This window comes from Eupeodes corollae, chromosome 2 (genome assembly GCF_945859685.1).
Source record: "Eupeodes corollae chromosome 2, idEupCoro1.1, whole genome shotgun sequence".
Taxonomy (NCBI): Eukaryota; Metazoa; Arthropoda; class Insecta; order Diptera; family Syrphidae; genus Eupeodes; species Eupeodes corollae.
In genome coordinates, this window is record NC_079148.1 from 29,744,312 (window position 1) to 29,766,037 (window position 21,726).

The 21,726-nt window shown below is 34.2% G+C and overlaps 1 protein-coding gene across 1 annotated transcript; it reads left to right on the forward strand.

Moving 5' to 3' along the window:
* The first annotated feature begins 1,654 nt into the window (after nt 1-1,654).
* LOC129947806 (dynein axonemal heavy chain 6) lies at nt 1,655-19,788 on the forward strand. Its single transcript, XM_056058507.1, has 41 exons — nt 1,655-1,903; nt 1,965-2,122; nt 2,184-2,530; nt 5,248-5,355; nt 5,438-5,582; nt 5,651-5,834; nt 5,900-5,961; nt 6,023-6,127; nt 6,202-6,428; nt 6,500-6,674; nt 6,736-6,968; nt 7,477-7,643; nt 7,931-8,041; nt 8,102-8,401; nt 8,463-8,850; nt 8,910-9,186; nt 9,245-9,588; nt 9,649-9,922; nt 9,978-11,254; nt 11,310-11,907; nt 11,967-12,116; nt 12,174-12,485; nt 12,670-12,792; nt 12,855-12,938; nt 12,991-13,705; nt 13,763-13,939; nt 14,002-14,271; nt 14,342-14,527; nt 14,582-14,931; nt 14,995-15,136; nt 15,199-15,540; nt 15,610-15,912; nt 15,978-16,336; nt 16,393-16,573; nt 16,635-16,985; nt 17,042-17,248; nt 17,309-17,499; nt 17,642-18,713; nt 18,767-19,237; nt 19,297-19,488; nt 19,553-19,788. Exons 1-41 carry the CDS (start codon nt 1,700-1,702, stop codon nt 19,712-19,714), a joined length of 12,024 nt encoding a protein of 4,007 aa, XP_055914482.1. The 5' UTR covers nt 1,655-1,699; the 3' UTR covers nt 19,715-19,788.
* The last annotated feature ends 1,938 nt before the right edge of the window (nt 19,789-21,726 follow it).

The following is a 21,726-nucleotide window of genomic DNA, read 5'->3' on the forward strand; positions in this document are numbered from 1 at the left end:
GGAATTTTTCAAGAGCAACGATGCGTACGTTACTGCACGTCAGCAGTTTTGTTCATACGACGAACCGACAGAGCGGAATCGGTCTTCAAGAAATCCCGAAAACATTTGTGGTTTACGTGAAAATCCACGACTTCGATACAGAAAAGGGCGATATTGGAAACGATTATTCATAAAAGTTTAAAAAAGGAATAAATGTTCCATCTTTTCAAAATTCAAATCGTTCAATAACTCAAACAAAGTGACTTTGTTTCACACACAAATTTTGGAACGTTTTCGTACTATTGAACTATTGAACGCACACATTAAAAAACATAACTCCAGTTCCTGGGCTCCAAAAACCATAACCTCGACTCAAACACCAAAACCAATTGCATTGGGTCATGTTATTGGCTCATTTTTTTTTCGAAAATGTCAATAGTGAAAACAACCGACGAAAGATAACAGATTTCTTTTTTACCGAACCTGAAACTCATCGTTTTCATCACACATGTGGTTCCAACAGCATGGTAAGACTTCGCACATGGCTAGAGATTCGATGAATTTGCTTGGGGAAGCTTTCCCTCAAAAACTTATCAGTCGCTTTGGGGACATCACACGGCTACCAAGGACCTCGACTTAACCCTAATGGATTTTTTTGTGGCGCTACCTCAAGAACAGAGTTTGCAGCAACAATCCCCGAACTCTAACGAACCTAAAAGAAAATATTCGTCGACAATCAAGTTTACTGCAGCGTATGGCGCGGAACACGAAACTCAGTTTTGAACAGTGCGTGCAACTCGACGAAATACATTTGGATGAAATAGTTTTCAATAAGCTATGGATCGGCATTTCTGCTAGCAACAAAATAAACTCAAACTTTAAAGGTTTTTGAGTAATTTTCTAGTGTTTTAATATATTTAATAAAGGAAAAAAGTCAAAATAAACACAAAGACAAATTTTATCTACCTAATATCGAATTTTTGCCAAATAGAACAATCAAAAGTAAAAGCGAATCCTTTTAAGACCTTCAAAGTGCGCTTCAAAATATATGAAATGATGTTTTAAATTAGATACGGTATTTTCACAGGCATACACATCACAGTAAAAATGTTATCATCATTTATCTTCCTGTCAATAATTTCTTAAAAACGTTCACACCATAAATCCGCTAAAAATTGAAACACATCATTGAATCGTGTGTATCATGTTTATGTTTTCCTTCTTAACATGTTAACTATATTTTAAAATCCATGAAGATGGTAAACATGCGTGAATAATGGTCGAAAGCGCGAACAAATCATTTTATTTAAATGATTACTTCCGTCAATCTTTTTTTCGCAGGTGTAGAGGAAGGAAATATATGTAGGCAAATTGTATATCAGATAAAAAAAAATAATTATAAGATCTTTCATATGAGATTGATTGATTACTATTTTTATATCATGAGCACTTGTTCTTTGGTTTCGATAAAATACCATATCATTTTCTCGGGGTAATAGGATAGCAACCAGCAACTTGGAATATCCTATCTTTTCCTTTGTGCCCTAGAAACAAGTAAATAATAAAAGAGTTGCTAATAAACAACCTTACGTCACCATCGAAAAACTATTTAGAATTGTCATAACAAAAATTCATTACTAGCTTCAGAAATAAATTTTTAATTTGACAAAAAATCTACAACTGATAGTTTAAAAAACAATAAATATAAACAATAAAAGCCATGAGAAGAACCAATTCTTTAAGTTCTAGCGAATTTAGTACGAGTAAATACAGTTCCGATAGCTTAAAAAATAAAATGAAAGACATGGTGTTTAATGATGCAAGAAAAAAGTCTGTTGCTTTCAGACGGAAGTCTTCTGTTTCAATGTTAAGCACATCCAAACAAAAACTTCAAGATTCGTGGAGAGAAGATAAATCACAAATTGTAACATGAAATCAACTTTTAAATACACATTACTTTTAATACTTTTTTTAAAACAATTTAGCCCAAGAAGGAAACAGATGCTCACGATTTGTATATGTATATGACTGATTTGAACCCGATCATTGACAACAAAATTAAAAAATTCAAAGGAGACGAATTCATATACCTAACCTATACGGTTCCAAAAAACAGTGAATATTTTACTCCATATAGTTTAGCGTAAGAATTTCTTACTAAAAAAAGATGGAATGTGATAAATAATCATCATATTTTTTCAAAGGGAGGTAGAATTTAAGGATATAACCAATAGAAGCCAATACTACACAATGAGCAGACATGGAGTTACACTTTGGAGTAAAGCTGAAAACTATTTTACCGAATTAAATCAATGGCAAAAAGAATATAAAATGTTCATGACTATTGTAAAGATTAAGTGTTTTGCAAAATTTAGAATGTGGAAAGGGTTTAAGGCCTGGGAAAAGGCACTTAAATGGAGGAAATTCTATGAAGCCTACACCTATTTGAGTGAGAACTTATTCTATGCTATTCCACATCTAGCATCGGCAGCTCTTCAATTGCAATCGGATTTTTATGAATTGCAAACTTTAAACTTCATTAACGTCGAAGGTAATAATTTTGTCTTGTGAAAAATGATAAGGTTCATAGATAACATAAGGGTCTTCATTTGCAGTCAAATTTGTATTCTTTGTACGTAAATGCACAACAAGGAAACTTGTTAGTTTTTACAATAACATTAATGTTAAACTTCAAATTTTACTCCACAAACCTTTACCTTTAGTTGCCCGCACAGAGAAAAACCAAAACATTATATTAAGTACAAAAAAGCTTTTTCAAATTTGTCAAGGAATATTTTTTTATATAAAAGTTGAAATAAAATAACACAACAAATTAATACATCACGAATCAAAAAAATTCAGCTTTAAGCTAAATAGAAAATGTGAACAGTTGATATTTTGACAAAAGTACACTTGACTTTTCAAGTGGGGTCGATTTTTCTTGTCTAACTTTCCAATCAACTTTTAAATAAATTTGGCTAAGCAGATATGAGAAACTTGCCTCACCCCTTCAATCCACACATTTCAAATTGAAGAGAAATTTATGGTTATTTTGAGTCCAAATGATTTTGAAATCCTTTCATTATTGGGCAGGTTCAGACGACATAAGGGACTTAAAATTGAGGCAATTTTTTAGCATCTGATTGGCCGGCTGCCAAAAAATTGCCTTTTAAATAAGGCAGATTTATTGGAAAGTTATTCAAGAAAAACCTTTCTAACTCTTAAGTCAATTTCACTTATGTATGTTAAATTTTTATAATTTTTCATAATTTTTTATAATTTTTCATTCAACTAAAGCAACTTTATTGCTCTAATTTATTTTTTCTCCACAATTCAGTTTGATGTTTTATGGGAAAGGGTTCCTTGTCAAATTGGAAATAGGAATAAGTAATATTTTTTTTTAAATAACAAAACACAGGTTGAGATGGAGTTATTGTTAGCCTAAGAAGTGATTTGTAGACAATTATGTTTTGGGTAGTTTTTGCATGACCAACTGAATGTAGAGGTTAGTGAAATACATTTTTGAGTTTGAAGTTTATGACACTTGAAAAACTAACTAGTTGCCTTGCTCAAAATTCAGGTTCAAAGAATGTTCAGTTGAATGAAGTCCCTAGTGTTGTCTGAACCTCCCCAATGATGTTTCGTTGTCACAAAAATCAATATATTTCCGCAAAAATGTGGGTCAATATTTTTCTGACGGATCTGACATGTTTTTAAAAAAAATCGAAAATTGTTGAAATTGATTTTTATTTCTATATTTTGTAGCTATTGGAGAAGCCATGCTCTTTCGATTCCTTTCATCCATATTTGTCTATATCTTTTAGTTTCCTATATAGACAATACAAATTAAGGAAACACAGTTCTAAGTACCTTAATTTATAAAACAACTAAGTTCACAAGTTCTATGTGGTGAATAGAACAAAGTATACTTAAAAAAATGCAGATAAAACTTTGTTACACAACAAGATGCAGATGGAACTTTGTTGCCTTAAATATTTCAACGTTTTCCGCACTTAAAACTATGTAGGCTATGAATTTTGTGATGAATTTGAATTTGATCAGAAATGCATTTTCAATTAAGTCTTTATAAAATTCGGTTTTATAAGTTTGTGCTGTGTGATTTTCCAAATTTGTGTTCCAAATATTCATACATTTTACTAAGTGAAGGTAGTTTTTTTTTTTATAAATAATTAGTAAGTCAATAAGTGTACTGTTTTTAATAAAACGCTCATTTAAAATGTTCTCATATTCGAAAACTTTATTGAGATGACTTCGAATTCGCAGTTTCTTTTGGAAAAAATTGTACATATTTCTTTTAGCTAACAGGGTTCTATCTGAACAATTAATTTTTGTATAATTACACTTAGTTCTATCAGGTAATTAAAACCTTATTGTTCTATACTTAAATGCCTTAGCATCGAGTAACAAGGTATTTTATTCTTAAATTATGAATTATGTTGTAGATTTTTAAATTCAGATCAACATAACTTAGTAAAAAATTGTGTTTTCAAAAACTCGCATAGTTCCAAACAAAAATATAAAAGTTATAGGCAAACAAAAATTCAATCTCTGTTTTCGCAAAAGTGACTTGAGTGCAGTTAGAACATTATTGTTCTAAGGTCGCGACTTGTTCTCTTTGTTAACTTTGGAATACAAGGTTCTAAGGCTAACTAAGTAAATACTCCATGTCCATATTCTGAGATTTGAATACATTATCTCCTAAAACTAGGTAACGATTTACCTTTCCTTTTTGAAAAACGAGGTTTCTTTATTAATGAAGATTGATCTAACATTCTTAAATATTCTCTTTTTTATCATAGGGTTTTCAAAACAAGGAAAAAGTACTATAATAGAAAATATATGTACGATATCAGCAAAAAATTGACGCCATACTGATGAACAACCATATCATGTGGCCCCAACTAAAAAAAATCTAAAAGTGTGTCTAATTTTGATCAACTGTCATCTCTTCTAGAAAAGAAAATTGTCTTGCAAAATTAGTGATTGCTTTTGGTTACTGTTCAATTTCTCAAATGCCAAAAAATTACAGCTTGAGACTAATTTCTGGCACAAATAGGAGGCTATTTAAAATGTAACCTCTTGTTAGAAAACCCTTTAAATGTTTTTTTTTGCTGTCAAGTGACAAATGTATCTGTTTTAATTTCAAATCCCTTAAGTACGTTCTTTTAAAAAGACTTGAAACTATCTAAACAAAATTATTTATTATTAAAATTCTGAGTTTTAATAAATATGTATTTGTATTTTCAGTTATTGAAGAATGGCACCCATTTTACTTTATGGAAACTCACATGAAAGTTTATGAAGAAATAAAACTTAGTCTCAAGGAATTTCGTGATAACGCACGAAACTATATTTGTAAGCATTTTTAACAAAACCAAAATATGTGCAATATTCTTATAACTTATATTAATAAAATATTAAATATTAAATTTAAAAGATGAAGCATGTCACGAAGCAATTATAGCCAAAGGATTTCTTCCTACTGATGAAATTGATTTTTACTCATCAGTGAAAAAAATGCGTGAGGCAATGAGTTTCATGGATCGGACTAGGAAGAGAAATTTTTGTAAGCTTATCTGCAAGTAAGTTTAAAAAAAAAAAACATTTTACATCAATGTTTGAATGTCATTTGTTTAAAATTCTCTTACAGCTTCTTGAACTATTGTGATAGAGTAGTTATCTTTTTGCTTTATACCATAACTCGAAATAGTTTTGAAACTCTTATGAATGTTTTCAAAATTCACGATGATTTAGGTCCCAGTGAAGAAGATTTAAAAGATGATCTGGGATTTGGAGTTGAAATTGAACCTCGACGACCAAGTGATAAGCCACAGGTTCGTTTTAAGTTCCAAAATCCTAAATTCAAGAAACTATTTCTTCTAATCTTATTTTTTTAAAGAATCCTTTCTTTCTTGTGGAACTTTTGCTTAAACCTGAAAGTGTGGATATTGAACCTTCAGAGTACGCATATTATATATTTTTTTTTTAAACAATGATCTTTTACTTTTTCGTTTTTTTTTAGAGATTGCACGAAGGCACTATTGTATCAGCTGATGAATTTAATTATGGATTGTGTCATGGAGATCAAGAGCTTTACCGAAGATAAAAAATATATAATTTTTACCGAGTATAATACAAAACTCAAAACCTTAAAAACTTTTTTTTAAATAACAACATTTGATTTGATTTTATTTTTGTTAGGCCATCAATAATGGGAAGACAAGAAGATCGGTTAGCTGAAGAAGCTCCAGAAGTGGGTTTTCTGTTTCGAACAGATGAATCATTTCTAGAAAATCGAAAACTCTTATTTTCAATTATTCGTAGTGGATATCAGAAAGCCACACTCTACGCCGAGCGTTTTGAACAAATTCGCCTAAATTATGAAGCTGATGTTAAGACAGATGCCAGTATTATAAGAAATGAAAGAAGTAAATCAAAATATTTAACTTTAAATTTGTAAAGAAGGTCCTTTATTTGTTTATTTTAAATTATTCTATAGATCTTGAAGTCTTACGAGCATATTGTGAACGTTATCATAAAAATATGCATTCAATAGATGGTATGCTTCCTCATGTGAATCTTGGTTTGCTAAAACTTACACAAAACAGCTTTAAAGACACCATTACACCAGAGTGCCTTAGACTTCTTAATGTTCTAGAAATATATTTGCCAAAGTTAGAACATTACTCATATCTTTTATTTCAAATCAAAAACTAACCTAATGATTTTTTGTAGACTTGCGATCTCAGAAGTGGACAGAATTAGAGCAAAAGCTGAAGAATTTATTGCTAAATTAACATCAGCTCCAAGCACAACTATTGAACTTGTTGCACATTTAAGATATTTGACAAATGTTGAAGCTGATCTTGAGGTTCTTTTTACAGAAGTTGACTATGCTCATGACTGTTTTATTCTTATAAAAGACTTTAACATATTAATTGATCATGAGGAGAAGGAGAAATATATGGGTAAGTATTTTTTAAAAAATTAGTAAAATAAATGTAAATAAATGTTCCCAAAAAGGTAACAACCTGTCACTCTTTGGTCAGTTGCCATTCAATTTACTTATTGCTGTTTGAAATCTATTTAACACACTTTTGAAAAACGAAATTATGGAAGAGGCAACTTTATAACTAAACTTTTCTGATTTAATTCAGACAGAATTGATAGTCTAGCAGTTTGATACGATAGTAAAGTTTCACAAGTTGTTTTTTAATAATTTAATTTTTCTCGTAAAGACTTTTGTTAAAACAGTCTTATTTTAAAATATGGGAATTTACTTAAGAATTTTAAATAAACTCTTAATATTTTTCATCACTTCTGAAAATGGTGAAAACGCCAAACGTTTCACCTATTCACCTCAATAGTGTCAAAATCATTAGATCAAATTTAAACTAATTTACTTCTGAATGGAACACACAACAAAAACTGCAAATCTTTTTAAGGAACCCACTAAAAACTTTTCTTTTAATTCAGATACTGAGGACCTGGTTATAACTTGCAAAGAGACACTGCAGGAAAAACGTGGTGAAAGAGATATATTTATTCAACAATTAAATGCAATTCTTCATGAAGATATAAAATTGATATTCGAAGAAATTCGAGATGTAGCTGCAGAGGCTCAAGAATTTAAATTTTTAGATGTAAGGAAAAAAATGCGATTTTAAAATACATTTTTTTTTTTAATATAGAAACGTTTTAACAAAACTAAAATTTAAGTTATAAAATGTTTCTATTTTGTATTTTATTAAACTTTTTCACTTATGCGGGCTACCGCAAACATAAGTTGTATTCGCTTAAGCAAAGTTTGTTTAAGTGCAAAACCCCCTAAATTGAATTAACGGACAACAATGAAATTTTAATCTTACTGAACTGAAATAAAAAAAATTCTTTTAAGTTTGGACATTTCTAATATCATTTATCGTTACAGAAAAAATCTGATGCCGACGAAACTAAACTCCAACTGGGTGCCCTCTTAGAACGTCTTAATGAGTGCCAAGAAAAAGCACAGGAATATCGAACATATCAAAAAGATTTTAAAGTAATATTAAAACATGTTTTACTATGTTAGTAGCTTTTTTAAAAATACTGATATTTTAAGATTGATGTTACACGTTACGATGAATTGGAACGTGCATTTCAAGAAATTCGTATGCGCCAAAATCTCTGGAACAGCATTGAAGAATGGGAGAGCTCCTTAGAACTGTGGAAGAAGCTAGGCTACCAACATCTAAACGTTGAGGCGATGAGCAATTTGAATGCAAAAATATTGAAAAGTTGCATTCAATTTGAAAAATATTTACCTCCCAACGAGTTGGTGCCAACTTTGAAGGCTAGTGCTGAGTTATTTAGAGAAAAACTCCCAGTTCTGGGCTATCTTAGGAATCCCAATCTTAAAGCGGTACAACTTAAAAACTTTGAAGGAAGTTGATCTAGTGAATTATATTTTTCTCTTTTTTTAGCGCCATTATACTGACATAGAAGGTATACTGGGAATGAAAATATACAACGAAGAGAATATCCACATTTCGAGCTTCGAATCAGTCCATGCTTTCGATGAAGAGATCTCAAATCAGCTTATGGATATTTCATCACAAGCAACTGGTGAAGCTCAGTTGGAAAATATGTTGAGGAGTATTGAGAATATTTGGAAAGAGACTGAACTTATGATATTTCCTCATCGAGATTCGAAAGATGTTTTTATTTTGATGGGAACTGATGAGTTGCAAGTGATTCTGGATGATTCCAATGTTAATATCAACACAATTGCTGCATCAAAATATGTTGGTCCCATCAAGGCAAAGGTTGACGAATGGATTTCAATGATGGAACAATTTGGCGAAACAATGGGTATAAATTTACAAAATAATAATATTTAACTTAAAATACAAATAAGTGTACAATTATAGAGGAATGGAGTAATTGTCAAACATCATGGATGTATCTAGAAGCTATATTTTCATCGCCTGACATTCAAAGGCAATTACCAAACGAGGCGAAAATGTTCGCCATCGTAGATCGGAGCTTCAAGGAAATTATGAGAAATTCCCTTAAAATTTCTCTAGCTCTTCCTGTAATGACAAATGTTGATACATATAATACTCTTAAAGAACACAATAAAATGCTGGATAGTATAACAAGAGGTCTTGAAGCTTATTTGGAGGTAAAGAGGGTGGTATTTCCGAGGTAAATCCAAAATGTATACATTTAATTTTTGAGATCTAATAATATTTTGTGAATTAAGATTTTATTTTCTATCAAATGATGAACTTCTTGAAATACTCGCTCAAACAAGAGTTCCTCAAGCTGTTCAACCACATTTAAGAAAATGCTTCGATGCAATTTCAAAACTGGAATTTGGTCAGAAGGAGAGTGGGGAGGGGGGTAAAATGGTGGCTACAAATGATATTATCGCAATGCTCTCACCTGAGGGAGAAAAGTTGCTATTTGGAAAAGGACTCAAGGCCCGTGGAGCTGTGGAAGAATGGCTAAGTAAAGTAGAAGAAGCCATGTTTCTGGCAGTTAAACGTTACATGAAATTTGGATATCATTGTTATCCTACTAAGGAACGTTATAAATGGTTTGAAGGTATAATAGAAAATATAAGATTTAAAAACTTACATACAATTATTTTATACCTCCTTGAAGATCACCCAAATCAAGTAGTTCTTACGGTGTCTCAACAACAATGGGCTGCTGAAATTCACTCTATTTATGATAAGGCTGACCAAACGAACGATAATATCCTCAAAACGTTGAAAAAATTTGAAATGAAATGCTTTGACAATTTATCAGCCCTAGCGGCAATAACGCGCAAAGAGATTTCAAACCTTTTGAGAAAAGTTCTTTGCGCCCTGATTACAGTGGATGTTCATGCTAGAGATTCAGTCACTAACTTATTGGAGAAAAATGTTGTAAAATCGTAAGTTTCTTCTGTTAACTTTAGAAGACAAGTGTTTCAATTTGAAATTTTACAGAACGGATTTTAATTGGCTCAAGATGCTTCGATTCTACTGGGACGATATCAAAGAAACTATGGTTTCACAAATGGCTTCGGCCAAAATTCCCTATTACTATGAATACCTTGGTGCTGGGGGTGTACTAGTTCTAACACCATTGACTGATCGATGCTACTTGTGTTTGATGGGTGCTTTGCAAATGGATCTAGGTGGTGCTCCAGCTGGTCCAGCTGGAACTGGAAAGACCGAAACGACTAAAGATCTTGCCAAAGCTGTTGCCAAACAGTGTGTGGTCTTCAATTGTTCAGAAGGCTTGGATTACAAGATGATGGGTCGGTTCTTTTCAGGCTTAGCTCAATGTGGAGCTTGGTGTTGCTTTGACGAATTCAATCGAATAGATATCGAAGTTCTATCAGTGATTGCTCAGCAATTGATAACAATTCGAAATGCGAAAGTTGCAAATGTAAAGAGGTTTATTTTTGAAGGGCGAGAAATCAAGCTGAATAAATCATGTTCTGTTTATATAACAATGAATCCGGGTTATGCTGGACGAACAGAACTTCCGGATAACTTGAAAGCCTTATTCCGTCCAATATCGATGATGGTACCCGATTACGCACTCATATCAGAAGTTATTCTATATTCCGAAGGCTTTGAAGATCCCAAAATTTTGGCTCACAAAATGGTTCAAATGTACAAGTTGTGCAGTGAACAGCTGAGTCAACAAAATCATTATGATTTTGGAATGCGTGCAGTGAAAAGTGTTCTAGTCATGGCTGGTTCTCTGAAGAGATCGGCTCCGAATCAGCGCGAGGACATTACTTTAATAGCAGCTCTCCGTGATTCGAATATTCCCAAGTTTTTGGCTGACGATGCTTTTCTTTTTCGTGGAATTCTTTCGGATTTGTTTCCTGGCGTTGAGCTGCCAGATTCATCGCACCCAGATTTGCAGCAGGGAATGGTGGTTGGATTGGAAGAGAAAAATCTTCAACCAGTTCCATCGACAATTCGAAAATGTATTCAACTCTATGAGACCATGTGTGTACGTTGGGGTGTAATGTTGGTGGGTCCAACGGGGGGTGGAAAGTCAACTGTTTTACATGCACTAGAATACGCCCTGACCTATTTGTTCAAAAACGAAATTCAAGGACCTCAATTCCGACAAGTTGTTATACAAAAACTCAACCCAAAGTCAGTGTCAATGAATGAGTTGTATGGCTATGTGAATTTGAAGACAATGGAATGGCAAGATGGATTGCTGGGATTGGCCGTTCGAACTGCTGTGAATAACGAAGGTAATAGACTTTTTATTTTTTTATTCCCAATTATGTGCACCTTGACGCATTTTAGATGAGATTCACCAATGGATCGTCTGTGATGGCCCTGTAGATGCAGTTTGGATCGAAAACATGAACACAGTCCTGGATGACAACAAAATGCTTTGTTTAGCCAATTCTGAAAGAATAAAGTTAACTCCTTGGGTTCATATGGTATTCGAAGTACAAGATTTGGCACAAGCTTCTCCGGCAACTGTGTCGCGTTGTGGCATGGTTTATGTTGATCCTGATGAACTCGGTTGCTTGCCGCTGATACAATCCTGGAGAAATGGAACGATAACGAAATTATTGACTCCTGATCAATTAGAATTTATTCACGGTTTACTTAAAACATATTTTGAACAATTTATCAAAATAAGCATCAAACATGGAACTTTTCCAATTCACCAAGTTGTCACTTCTAAGACCCTTCTGTGTTGTGAATTACTCACTGCTCTAATAGAGACTGTGAAAATAACATCGATGGAATTAGACTATGCAAAAAGCTTGTTGACTAAACTCTTTGTCTGGTCGACACTTTGGTCGGTTGCATCGAATTTCAAACAAGAGTCGCAAACTGTTTTTGAGGTGCGAATGCGAAAAATTCTTTCAAACGAAGAAATAATCAATGAGTAAATCGATTTTATCGTATAAGTTTAAAATTCTAAAACTTAAAATGTCTTTTTTACAGGCTTCCCGAGGACTCAATCTGGGAATATCGTGTCAATTTAGAGCAGAATCAATGGGAAAAATGGCAAACAATTCTCGAACCTTTCGTTTTTAATCCTTCGGATAAATATTTTGATATGCAAGTTCCAACTGTAGATACAACTAAATTTGGGTAATTTCATATTTAGGCAATTTGTAGCCTGACTCGAACATATTTTTATAATTTTAGATACATTTGTCAGTTATTGTTTCTAAGAAAATTCCCTGTTATGATTACCGGTGATACAGGAGTTGGTAAAACCGTACTTGCAATGGCAACACTAAAAAAATTAGCAACAAGAAATTTCGTTCCGGTTTTGCTAAATTTTTCAGCACAAACAAGCAGTATTCGAACACAAGAAATGATTGAAGCTCAGTTAGAGAAACGTAGAAGAACTTTACTAAGTGCTCCAATTGGAAAGTGTGTGTTAATATTTATAGACGATGTTAATATGCCTAAACTTGATACCTATGGCAGTCAGCCCCCAATTGAACTTTTAAGGTAAGTGACTAACGAGAGAAGTTAATTTGATAAATCCTCGTATTATCCGGATCGGTCAGATAATTGATTAAAGATGGCTTTCGATCTAAAATCATATCTGTATCTATTTATGATATTAAAAACTTCCGCAAAATGGCTTCAAGCATCATTCAATTCAGTTCTAATAGTTCATATTGATTTTCAGACAATTTTTGGATTGCAAGGGATTCTACGATCGGGAGAAGTTATACTGGAAAGATGTGATCGAAGTTGCTCTTGGTGTAGGATGCGCTCCACCAGGTGGCGGTCGAAATCCACTAACTCCAAGGTTTTTAATCTTCTTTTACATTGTTAAATAAAATAAAACCTTGTAATGATTTTATTTTGCAGACTTGTTCGTCACTTTGCACTCCTTAATCTTCCCAAACCAACTAATGAAATCCTTACTACAATATTTGCTGGAATTTTATCTGGGTACATATTTGTTTTAATATATTTATTCAGTTTTCTAATAATCTTTATTTAGATTTCTAAATGAGTTTTGTGCAGCTATCCGCCCACTTGCAATACCCCTATGCAATGCTCTCGTCGAAGTCTATTCCCGCATAGCTGAAGAAATGCTTCCAACCCCAGATAAATCTCATTACATTTTCAATTTGCGAGACTTATCTAAGTGTGTCCAGGGAATTCTTCAATCGGATAGTTCAAATTACAGCACCGACTTACAAATGTTACGGTTGTTTTATCACGAAAATATGCGGGTTTATTCCGATCGCTTAATCAATAACGATGATGAAAATACTTTCAAGGCTCTCATGACAGAAGTTTGCCAAAAGCACTTCGATAAATCAGTCGTTACAGGAGGTGAAGTTTTACTATTTGGTGACTTTATGATTTTTGGACAGAATCGTGCCGAAAGAATTTACGAGGAAATAAAAGATATTGAGAAGTTAGAAAGTGTTTTGATGGATTTTATGGATGATTTCAATTCGACTACTGGAAAGGATATGAAGTTGATAATGTTCCAGGATGCTTTAGAGCACACGGTAAGACTGGCACGTTTGTTAAGAGCTGATCGTGGCAATGGACTTTTAGTCGGAGTTGCAGGAATGGGAAAACAGTCCTTAACTCGCTTAGCAGCCCATGTTAATGAATACAAGTGCTTCCAAATAGAACTAAGACGAAATTACGATATTGTTGCTTTTCACGATGATCTAAGAATTCTCTATAGAAGTGCTGGGGTAAACCAAGTTAAAAACTGGACTGAAATTGCAATTTTTAACTGGAAAATCTTTCAGGTTGAGAACTGTCCGCTTGTTTTCCTCATCGTCGACACACAAATTGTCGAAGAGGAATTCCTAGAAGATATCAATAACATTTTGAATTCCGGTGAAGTGCCAAATCTTTTTGAAGGTGATGAATACGAAAAAGTTATCCTAGATTCACGGGAAGCGTGCAATGATTCAAATAAGGCTGTAAGTATTTTTTTCGACAAGCTTACTTTAAACAGATAACATTTTATTTAAAACTTTTGCAGCAAGGTTGTTCTAGAGATGACATCTACAAGTTCTTCATAAATCGTGTGAGGAATAATCTCCATGTTGTTATTTCTATGAGTCCAGTTGGTGATGCATTTAGACGAAGATGTCGAATGTTTCCGTCATTGGTTAATTGTACAACTATTGATTGGTTCTCTAGCTGGCCAGCTGAAGCACTTTACTCCGTTGCTATTGGTGTCCTACAAGATGTTGCTGAAAAGCAAAAAGATCGAGAAAGTTTGGCAAAGACGAGTGTTTTTATGCATAAGGTAAGAAATGAAGAGTCTTGATTACAGAGATCTTGCTAAAACCTATTTTTTGTTTGTATTCTTTTCAAAGTCGGTTGAAGAAGCTTCTGTCCAATTTTACAAAGAAACGAAACGCCATTACTACACAACACCAAGCAGCTATTTGGAATTGCTGAAGCTCTATAAGAGTATCCTTAAGAGTCGAACTGATATAATTATTGCTAAGCGAAAGCGTATTTCAAACGGACTTAATAAGATTCTTGAAACCAATAGAATTGTAAGAGTTAACTTTTGATTTAGTAGAGTTTGTGTATTTTCGAATTGTTTTAAGATTGCTATAATGCAAAAAGACCTCGAAGTAATGGTTCCGCAGTTGGACGAAGAATCAACAAAAATGAAAGTCCTCTTGTCCAAGCTCGAAGTAGATACCAAAAATTCCGATGCTGTTAAGGAATCAGTTGCCAAAGATGAAACTGTAGCCAAAGAAAAAGCTGAACTTTGTCAAACTATAGCTGATGATGCAATGAAAGATTTGGAAATAGCAATGCCTGCCTTACAAGAAGCCGAAAATGCTTTAAAAAGTTTAAGTAAGGCGGATATAAATGAGATTAAGGCATTCACTACTCCACCGCAATTGGTACAATTTGTCATGGAAGCTGTTTGCATTTTACTCGGAGCTAAGTAAGTGATAAATGATGATTTAAATTAAGTATTAAGCATTTTGCTGAGTTTGAAACATTTTAGACCGACATGGGCTTCTGCTAAGGTAATTATGGCAGATGTCAATTTTTTAAAACGTTTAATGGAATACGATAAGGAACACATTCCAGAGGCTACACTTAAAAAAGTGAAAGCTTATATTGACCACAAAGATTTTGTTCCGGCGGTACGTTTTTGCCTAATAATGAACTTCTTCTTTTTCTAATCTTCTAATGTTTTATTTTTTAGAAAATAGAAAAAGTTTCTCGAGTAGCTAAGGGCGTAAGTTTATGGGTAATTGCAATTGATAAGTTTGCAAAAATCTATAAGGTTGTTGAGCCTAAAATCAAACGTCAAAAATCCGCAGAAGCCGAACTTAACGAAGTGATGAAAGTTCTACGGGCCAAACAACAAGAACTAGCTGACGTAGAAGCCAAGATTCAAGCCCTCAAAGATTCAATCGAAGTGAAAAGCCGTGAATTTAAGGTCATCCAGGACAGTGTCGATCTAACTTATGGAAGAATTAACAGGGCTGGTCGGTTAACTTCAGCTTTAGCCGATGAAGAAATTCGTTGGAAAGAAACAGTGCAAGTAAGTTTTAGACTATGGAAATGAATGTGTAACTGATATTTAAATAATTTTTTAATAACATTTCTAAAGGTTTTGAGCAATGAGCTTTGGGCTGTTCCTGGTGATGTGCTTATTTCGTCAGCTTGTGTTGCCTATCTGGGAGCGTTTTCAGCTGATTATCGAAGAAATCTAACAGAAACTTGGGTTGCTGAATGTCAAAAACATGAAATTCCAAGCAGTGATGACTTCAGTCTCTTGGCTACACTTGGTGATGCATATGAAATGCGATCATGGACAATGGCTGGACTTCCAAGAGATACAATTTCGGTAGAGAATGGTCTTTATGCTACAAGAGCACTTCGATGGCCACTCATGATTGATCCTCAAGAACAGGTATTAACTTTGAATCTGTGTCTTTTCATGAACGAGCTCAATTTTGTATTGAAAATAATGTTCAGGCTAATCGTTGGATAAGAAACCTCGAAAAGAAAAACAATTTGTATGTTTTGAAAATGACCGATGGAAACTTTTTACGAATCCTAGAAAATGCTATACGACAAGGGTTTCCCGTTCTCTTGGAAGACATTGATGAAACCATCGATCCAGCATTGCGTCCAATTCTGCAGCGTGAAACATTCATTCAGGAGGGACGTATTTATTTAAAGTTGGGAGAAGTTGTCATTGATTATGATGATAATTTTAAACTTTACATGACGACGAAACTATCAAATCCACATTATTTACCAGAAATTTGTATAAATGTAACTTTGGTAAATTTTCTGGTTACAGAAGCCGGACTTGAAGATCAACTATTAGCGTAGGTTTTATGAGTTGGGTATTCCCCAAAAAATAAATATGTATTTTCCTTTTTAGAGATATTGTGGCAATTGAGCTGCCAGCCCTAGAAATTCAACGAAATGATCTTATTGTAAAAATTAATACTGATAAACAACAGCTTTTGGCTCTGGAAGATAAAGTTTTAAAACTTCTATTCAATTCGAAAGGCAATATTCTTGACGATGAAGAATTAGTTGAAACCCTTAATGATGCTAAGGTATATTTTCTCTTTAACCTTATCTTATCCAAAACAAGTCAGATGATGTTTCTTTGTCTAGGAAACATCTCTTATCATTGCTACTAGACTTATTGATACTGAAGAAACAGAGAAAATGATCACTGCCACACGAGAAAGATACAGGAGTCTAGCGTCTCGTGGAGCAATCTTGTACTTTGTCATTGCAAGCTTGGCCGAAATTGATCCTATGTATCAATACAGTTTGAAATATTTCTCTATGGTTTTCTGTAATGTTATTCAAGTTGACCATCCAAAAATGGACACCGAAGAACGCATAGCTCAGCTTAAGGAAGAAGAATTGAAAGCCATGTTTTTGAATGTCTCTCGTGGTTTATTTGAAAATCATAAAATTATTTTCAGTTTAATTTTATCACTTGCAATTGAAAAACAGGTAACATTTTTGCTATGTTCTAATTAAAGAAGTCAAGTCTTCAATAATTTCTGCAGGAAGGCCGTTTACTTACAACAGAATTCAATTTTCTTACTAGAGGAATTATTGGAACTTTCGAGATGAAACAAAAGCCACGTAATGTTTTTATGTCATCTCAAGAATGGGCTTTATGCTGTTTTCTGGAGCATACATTCGATGATTTCAAAGGTCTTTGTGCTGATGTTAAAAATAATTTCATATTAACTATTGACGAATTTAAAGAAGTAAGATAAAATATTTGCCTTTAAATGATAATATTATCTTTAAAAGTGTTTTACTTTTAGGTCTTTAATTTTGGTAAAACTAAAAATGAAAGTACCCATAATTGGGATGAAAAATTATCAAACTTTCAAAAACTAATGTTGGTAAAAGCTTTTCGAAAAGAGAAGTTTACATCTTGTGTTACTGCATATGTCCGTGCTACAATTGGGTCTTATTTTGTGAGTGTGTCCGGTGGAAGTCAGTTGAAAAATGTGTAAGTTAACATAAAAACGATCGTGAATTAAATTCCTGCTGAATTTTCTCCACTATGAATTCGACTCTTGCTTCCCTAAGATCTTAAGAAAATCTCATCTAGAAAACCATATAAAGTACGAACTTTCTTCACTTTGTTTTAGATATCTGGACACATCAAATGTTACGCCCCTGGTTTTCGTCCTTTCAAGTGGTTCAGATCCTATGGCAGGTTTCTTGAAGTTTTCCGAGGAAATGCAATACACCGACAAATTTTACTCAATATCCTTGGGTCAAGGTCAGGGTCCCATTGCAGAAAACCTCATTGATCGTAGTCTTAAAACGGGCCATTGGGTCTTCTTGCAAAATTGCCATTTAGCTACATCTTGGATGCAGCAAATGGAAAATATTGTTCGAAATATAACTCTGGGCTTAACAAAAGCCCATACCGATTTCCGTCTATTTCTCTCATCGATGCCTACTCGATCTTTTCCGATAAGTGTACTCCAGAATTCGGTAAAGCTCACAAATGAACCACCAAAGGGAATCAAGGCCAATGTTCTAGGAGCACTTGCTGATCTCGAGAAAGACTTTTTCGAGCATCATGTACTCGGGCCAAGATGGAGGGCTTTGGTCTTTGGCATTTGTATGTTTCACTCGGTCATATTGGAGAGAAGAAAATTTGGTCCACTCGGTTGGAACATTATGTATGAATTCAATGAAAGCGATCGTGAGTGTGGAATCAAGACACTTGAAGTTTTTATCGATAGAAAACAAATGGCGCCCGAAGATATCCCATGGGAAGCAATTGCTTATATAAACGGAGAAATCACTTGGGGCGGGCGAGTTACGGACTATTGGGATCTGCGTTGTTTAAAGACCATTTTAAAGACATTTTCTTCGCCCATAATTATCGATGTCAATTATACGTATAGCAGTAATCCGTTCTACCGGAATCCGAGAAAAAAAACCCTTGAAGAATATCGAGAGTATGTGCAGACCTTCCCTATTGATGAAGATCCCGAACTTTTCGGAATGAACCAAAATGCCAATATTGTTTTTCAAACTAAGGAAACAGATTTCTTTATATCCACCCTCATGCTGGGACAACCGAAAGTAGCTAGTGACGATAGCCAGTCATCGGACAATGAAACTTGTCTGGAAATAATTCAAAATATAAAAGAAGTTTTGGTAACACATATTTCTAGAGAAAATATGCATCCAACGCTCTCAATTGTAAGTTTAAATTTTTGAAGACTTCTTAAGCTTTCTAAACGTTTTATTTTTAGTTGGATGATAGGGGTCAAATCCCCTCACTTACAACTGTCCTCATTCAAGAAACCGATCGATATAATATATTCCTGAAAATCGTCCACGATAGCTTAGTTAACCTTAACAAAGCCATCAAAGGATTGGTTGTTATGTCGGAATCATTGGAAGAAGTTTTTTGGTCACTTCTTAATAACATGGTTCCGAAGATGTGGACTGCTAAAAGTTTTCTTTCCATCAAACCTCTACCAAATTACATAGCTGATTTTCAGAGAAGAATTGATTTCATGCAAAATTGGATCGAATATGGCTCACCACGTTCATACTGGCTAAGTGGTTTGTATTTCCCGCAATCTTTTCTAACAGGAGTTCTTCAAACACACGCACGAAAATATCAATTACCAATTGATTCTTTGAAAATTGATTTCTCTGTCACTGAGAGTGTTCTTGTACAACAGGAATTCTTTGAAAAACATCAGAAAGGCAAGCAGGTAAAGATTGTCTTCCCTTTTTTAAATCTGGAATTCTATGATTATTTTTCTGGTAACAGGATGAAGATCTTTATGGCAATTTGATAATCCCCGAAGTAGGAGTCATTTGCCATGGAATTTTCATTGAGGCAGCGCGATGGGATCGAGAGCAAGGAGGGCTTAGTGATGCCCGCGAAGGAGAATTATACTCCCGCTTGCCAGCTATTCAATTCATCCCAGTTCTGAAAATGCACCCTGGTAACCGTTATGAGGTAATTTCAGTTGAAAAGTTTTAAAACATAGATAAATAAACATAAAACATTATTAATCAAATAGGCACCCCTTTATAAGACCCAAGCCCGTTCAGGAGTATTGTCTACAACTGGACATTCAACAAATTTTATTTTATCAATTTTATTGGAGAGTAAGAAATCCCCAGATTTTTGGATTTTGCGTGGGACAGCTTTGGTGTCGGCGGTATCCGAAAACGATTCATAATTTTCAATTTAATACTTTTTTATTTATTTTATATACGTTCTAAAAAATAAAATTTAACTTTCTTTTTTCATGCATTTGAGCTTTTTTCTTAACCAAATGAAGACAGCGTGATAGAACTGCAATCTATGCTGAGAATATCAAAAAGTCACTTCTCGAAACTATATAACAGCGATGACTAATCCAATTCCGCTGCAAGCGAAAAAACGCCATTTAACTAAGCCCGGGCAAAACTACAATGCACGCTACTCTAACAAGTTCGGAAATATCTCTCCGATGCTCTAGCTGTCAAAAAATGTGATACACTGTCATGTGACTTATTCAACATCGGTCTGGACAGAATTGTGCATAAATCAGTACTCAAAACTTGAGGCACAGCACAATCTTCCAAAGGTATAACACTAGCAGTGAATGGTATTGATAATTATTCTGTGTTTCAATTCAGTGAATTTTATTTCTCATCTCTGTCTGTATTGGTTTTTGCAATGACTGAACAATTCGGAGTAGATTATTGTAATATTCGTGGGCTAAGGGCAAATTTTGTGTTGGCATACCGCCATACTGTTTCATACAGGCCAGCTATTTTGGCACTAAGTGAAACCCAAGTAGGTGAGGATTCAGATCTTGCTGAATTCTTTATTCATGGGTAGGTATAGCTTGTTTCCTTTATTCTTTTCCCACCATGGCCTCTCCAATCATTAGGAATGATGTTGCTTATCAGCTCTTACCACAATATGGCGTTTGTAAAAATACCTTTTTTAATTATATGTGGTTTCAATTCTCCGTTTTTACCACACTGTTGCTTCCTTTATCGAAGCTCTAATTAAGTCAGAGTATCCACTTCTCATGAATCTGATGCTTTGTCTGATTCCATCCAAAGAAGTGTTTCGTCCTATCCTTGCACTGAAATCGTTGTTACGGGCGATTTTAATGTACACAATTCTTCATGGCTTCATCATTCAGGCCAGTCAACACCCGATGGACTGTGTGCGGAAATCTTTGTTGAGTTGAACCATCTAACTCAGCTGGTCAACGAGCCCACCCGAATATCGGACGTTGAAAGTCGAGCAGACGAGCAGAAAACACTATTGACTTGTTTCTTACCTCTGAACCTAATAAGTACACTGTTAGTGTTCTATCTCCTCTAGGCACATCTGACGATTGTGTTAAAAACTAGGTGGCGCAACAGTCCATGAAGAACAAGGGCCTAGTGACTTACAACTCTCAACCATTTCTGTGTGCAAATAATTGCAGGGATGGATGGGACCTACAGTTTATATACCGAATCCAATCGGCTCATTTAAGAAATTCCTCGAAAGAGGCAGTACCCGTGAAAAAAGTTAGGTGGCACAGGCAGGAATTGTAGCCAAGACCCCTTGCATGACAGTCCAATGCACTAACCATCACGCTACGGGTACTTGCATTGTGTTATATCAGCCAATTTCTCATGTCAAAACTGTTCAGTTAAAGAAAGAGCTCCTAAGAGAACCGTTTAGCAATACGAGAAAGCCAACTGGGACGGTCTAAATAATTATTGGATTGATTTAAATAAAACAAACAATTTTAACAAAGAAACACTTCACAACTTTATTCCTTTTAAAAACGAAACAGACTAACTACACAGTTGGTTTTTGAATACAGTAGAAAAGGTTGTGTTCAGCAACAACTTAAAAGATATTGAGGTGGCTGAATTCAGCTACAATTCAACAATAATTACTTCAGGATCTTTAACTGGTCACTATGGTTTCTCGATCGGATGTTGACGCCAGCGCTGATATGATTACAAGCTTAATTCTCCTGGGAATGAGATCTTTTATACCTAACAGGGTTAAAAGTATCATACCTTAGGAAAACGCATGGTTTGATGCGAGCTGTTAAGACGTTATTAGGGCCAAAGAGGTAAGTTTTCGTTGCTATAAAGACAGTAAGGCCTGCAACGCCTATATTCGACGGACCAAATTTTTACATGACCAAAATTACGGCAAAAAGTACTGCAATGTCCCAAAGGCAGTAAA

Bases quoted from the DNA above. Each gene is read 5' to 3' on its own strand.
- LOC129947806 (XM_056058507.1), top strand. From the start codon at position 1,700: ATGAGAAGAACCAATTCTTTAAGTTCTAGCGAATTTAGTACGAGTAAA. The intron at 13,706-13,762 runs GTAAACCAAGTT...AAAATCTTTCAG, and splicing joins TTCTCTATAGAAGTGCTGGG to GTTGAGAACTGTCCGCTTGT. The intron at 13,940-14,001 runs GTAAGTATTTTT...AAACTTTTGCAG, and splicing joins GCAATGATTCAAATAAGGCT to CAAGGTTGTTCTAGAGATGA.